Raw genomic sequence first — 2,920 nt, forward strand, 5'->3', positions numbered from 1 at the left:
AGAGCCCAGACACAACCGCAGCAGCACTGCCATGAGTCCAGCTCTGTGCACGGAGCTGCTGTGAGCCCCAGAGCAAGGAGCAGCACTGCTGTCCCTGCAGCTTCCCTGTCCACCACTGCCAGGGATGGGCCTTGAATGTCCTTAGCCAGTCCTTCCATTACAGACCTTTCTTAGGTGGTGTGTGAGCTGCTACACAAGCAGCGTTCTCCTCGGGCTCCTCAGCCTTGCCTACCTTCACCTGTGGCCTCTCTTCTTCTGAACCCAGGAATGGTGGGGGACGCAGCGGCACCTTCTGTGCCATTTGCAGTGTGTGCGAAATGATCCAACAGCAAAATATCATTGATGTGTTCCACATAGTGAAAACGTTACGGAATAACAAATCCAACATGGTGGAGTCACTGGTAAGCTTTTTTTCCTATGCCTTACCCCACCCAGTATATGCGGGAGGTGAAACCCCAAGTAGCGGTCACCGTGGCTGTGGGGATGGGGTGGGATTTGTCCTGCTGTGCATGCATACAGCCCGGTGCTTACTGCTGTGAAATGCCTTGAAACCAAGAGGAGAGAACAGCCCCAACCCCAGGCTTTGCTCCCTGCAGCCAGAGAGATTAAACTGTCCTGAATTCAATCATCTCAATCGATCACCCTGAATTCTTTCCTCAGAAGCAATGCATGCAATGAGGGCTTGAAGCAAATAATGAATAGTCCATACTATGACTGTCTCTTTGAGTGTTTTTCTCTTCCATTGACGATACCATCTCTCAGTAATGCTTGTTCAGGATCACATAAAAATGCAATTAATGTTTGCCTGGTCCTGCCAAACGGTATAAGAAAGAGGGAGAAGGCATTTTTGGCAGCTTGTAGAATGTGGCTCTGAAGAATTTACTCATATCCTAATGCCACTGATTTCTGTTCTCTCTTTCAGGAACAGTATAAATTTGTATATGAGGTTGCACTGGAATATTTGAGTTCCTTTTAGCCCAGCAGAGGGAGAGGAGCCTCCAAAACACCAGACCCCAGTCTCTGGCAGATGCTTCTCCCCTCTCCCACACTGGAAGGCAGTAACAAGTGTGGGAAGGAAAACCTCTCCTTTCCGGAGCAAGAGACTGAGATTGCACAGACCTCGCTGGAAGGAGGAGAAAATGCCTGTGTTCGCTGCTGCCTGCTTTCTATCAGAACATCTACCGCTTCTTAAATAACCTACTGTAAACATTAGCAGAATGGGAGACAGGCTGAAAGACTGGACTTTCTAATCCCCTCTGACTTCTTCTTTCCTCTTTTGGATTGTATTTTTGCTCTCCTTGCTGCAGAGTGGGGAAGGAATGACACCCTTAGGAAATTCTCTTTTAAATGTCTCCTTTTTAATTTTATTCTCAAATCCCAGTCTTTAATTTTTTTAATTTCATGCAGCAGTCATTTGGGAAAAATGAGATAGCCATAGGGGATATATGAAATGTTTCATTACCATTTGTCTACCTTATCTGTTTCCTTTTATTTGTTTTTCAAAATGAAAAGGCCAACACACAAAAAAACCCCTCTGGAGTTCTCTTTACATATATAGTCCCTCTTAGCATGAAAATGGTGGAGATGAGAAGCTGTTCATGGATTCACTGCCTTGGCTTCTACACAAATGTTTCCTCCCAGTTTCTGCCGGACTCCCAAGGCTGCGCATGAACCAGTTACATCTCTGGTCGGTCTTCGTTTCAGTGCTGGTGAAGCAATAACATTAACGGGTTTCCCAGCCACTTGAACCTAAAGGTTAAATATTTGCATCAAACAAATTGCATTTGTCTTGCAACTTTGGTAACTTTGTTACCATATTTTTCAAGTATTTGCTGGGGTGCAGTGTTTCTTTGAAAAACAGGGTATGAAGTAGGAATTATTGATCATATATTATGTATTCTTATTTTTTATTTATTATTTGTATTGCTGTAGAACTTAGGACCCCTAGTCACGACAGGACCTTGCTGAACTAGACACTGTGCAAATAGAGAACAAAGAAAGTTGCTGCTCAAGTACTTAAAATCTGAAGGGAATCTTAAAATTGGGTTTGGTCAAGATTTCCTCGCTGTTTCCAAACTGTTGTACAGTCAGATGTAGTTGAGGGATTTATTCAGATTTCCAGACCCTACAAGCTTCAAAATGGAAACCCATCCAAGCTGTAGGAAAGGTGATGTACATACACAGAAACCTAATCTGACGTGTTAAGAAAAGTGTCAGACTAGCACAGCAACTTTCCTTCTTAAGCAAAACAGCTTTTGTTTTGTTCTGCAAAAATGCCTGTGCAACTCTCCTTTTTTGAAACAAACACCAGATGTGTTTTGCCATCGTTCTGGATCTTGCTCCGACTTCTTAGCAGCTAAGAAATTGGTTTTCTGAAAAAATTTAAGTAGTTAATCATTAAGGTCTGTAGGGTAATCTTGGAGAAAAAAAATAATTGAATGAACAAGACCTTACAATATTCAGTATTTCAATTTAGCCATTTATTTATCTTGAGGGTGCAGGGATATGAAGTTGCTCTGTGTGTAAAATAGATTCTGGGAGATGTAGGTTTCCTCAAATACAGACTTGCTAAAAGATAGAATGAAGGTAAGAGTTTAAGGAAACTCCACTTTCTTACCACCCTGTAGTTTTTCACCCTCAGGTAAATACTCAGAGACTGTACTGGGATCTCCGTCGTGTCATTGCCTGGCATAGAGCACTGTGCTAATTCTGTACGTAAATTCAAAAGGCACCTCTGCTACATGGCCATTCCTTTTTCAGTAGTCATACCTTTGCCTGGACAATGAAAGATGAAAATGAAATGTGATAAAAGCAACTCTTGGCTCAGACAAAGCAGTGTGTAACCAAAAAGTTGTCATCTCTACCGGGACCTGCAATAGTCTAGGGAAGGATGCTTGGAGCAGCAATAATCCTCTTCCTG

At 42.8% G+C, this 2,920-nt stretch overlaps 1 protein-coding gene across 1 annotated transcript in view; it reads left to right on the plus strand.

Annotated features, from left to right (window-relative positions):
* LOC104546045 (receptor-type tyrosine-protein phosphatase T) overlaps positions 1–1,512 on the plus strand; it is a gene marked incomplete at its 5' end in the record, with an annotated part of 65,063 nt that extends 63,551 nt beyond the window's left edge. Inside the window, 2 exons of the mRNA XM_010191333.1 lie at positions 266–401; positions 923–1,512. Coding sequence (XP_010189635.1) covers positions 266–401; positions 923–976 — 190 coding nt within the window. The remainder of the gene's footprint in view (positions 1–265; positions 402–922) is intronic.
* Between the last annotated feature and the right edge of the window lie 1,408 nt (positions 1,513–2,920).

The sequence above is a fragment of the Mesitornis unicolor genome, unplaced genomic scaffold, assembly GCF_000695765.1.
Source record: "Mesitornis unicolor isolate BGI_N332 unplaced genomic scaffold, ASM69576v1 scaffold9279, whole genome shotgun sequence".
Lineage (NCBI taxonomy): Eukaryota > Metazoa > Chordata > Aves > Mesitornithiformes > Mesitornithidae > Mesitornis > Mesitornis unicolor.